The following is a 565-nucleotide window of genomic DNA, read 5'->3' as shown; positions in this document are numbered from 1 at the left end:
TGCTGCTGTTGCTGCTGCTGCTGCTGCTGTTGCTGCTGCTGCTGCTGCTGCTGCTGCTGCTGCTGCTGCTATAAGAAAACCTTTTATGTGCCCTCCAATACAACCCGTACCAAAATAAACAGCCAATCGATACACCTGCTGCTGTTGCTGCTGCTGCTGCTGCTGCTGCTGTTGCTCCTCCCCCTCCTCCTCCTCCTCCTACTACTACTGCTGCTGCTGCTGCTGCTGCTGCTGCTGCTGCTGCAGCTGGAGCAGGAGGATACAAGGACGCCACGGGCCGATGGCGATGGGCTAAGAGCGAAGCCATTCCCCCCAAAGCGGGTACACATCTATCACTTGCTGCTGCTGCTGCTGTTGCTGCTGCTGCTGCTGCTGCTGCTGCTGTTGCTGCTGCTGCTGCTGCTTTTGATGCTGTTGTTGCTGCGGTTGTGGCTGCTGCTGGTTTTGTTGCTGCTGTTGTGGCTGCTGCTGCTGTTGTTGCTGCTGTTTTAGCTGCTGCTGCTGCTGCTGTTTCTGCTGCAGCTGCTGCTGCTGCTGTTGTGGATGCTGCTGTTCTAGCTGCTGG

The 565-nt window shown here is 57.2% G+C and overlaps 1 protein-coding gene across 1 annotated transcript in view; it reads right to left on the bottom strand.

The window, feature by feature from the left end:
- Positions 1-565, bottom strand: part of EMH_0093000 (uncharacterized protein) — a gene marked incomplete at both ends in the record, with an annotated part of 1,214 nt that overhangs the window by 514 nt on the left and 135 nt on the right. Inside the window, one exon of the mRNA XM_013501927.1 lies at positions 136-565. Within this exon, the coding sequence (XP_013357381.1) occupies positions 136-565 (430 nt within the window). The remainder of the gene's footprint in view (positions 1-135) is intronic.

This window comes from Eimeria mitis, genomic scaffold (assembly GCF_000499745.2).
Source record: "Eimeria mitis Houghton genomic scaffold, Emh_scaff7896, whole genome shotgun sequence".
Classification (NCBI taxonomy): Eukaryota; Apicomplexa; class Conoidasida; order Eucoccidiorida; family Eimeriidae; genus Eimeria; species Eimeria mitis.
This window is presented reverse-complemented; position numbering and strand designations above follow the sequence as displayed.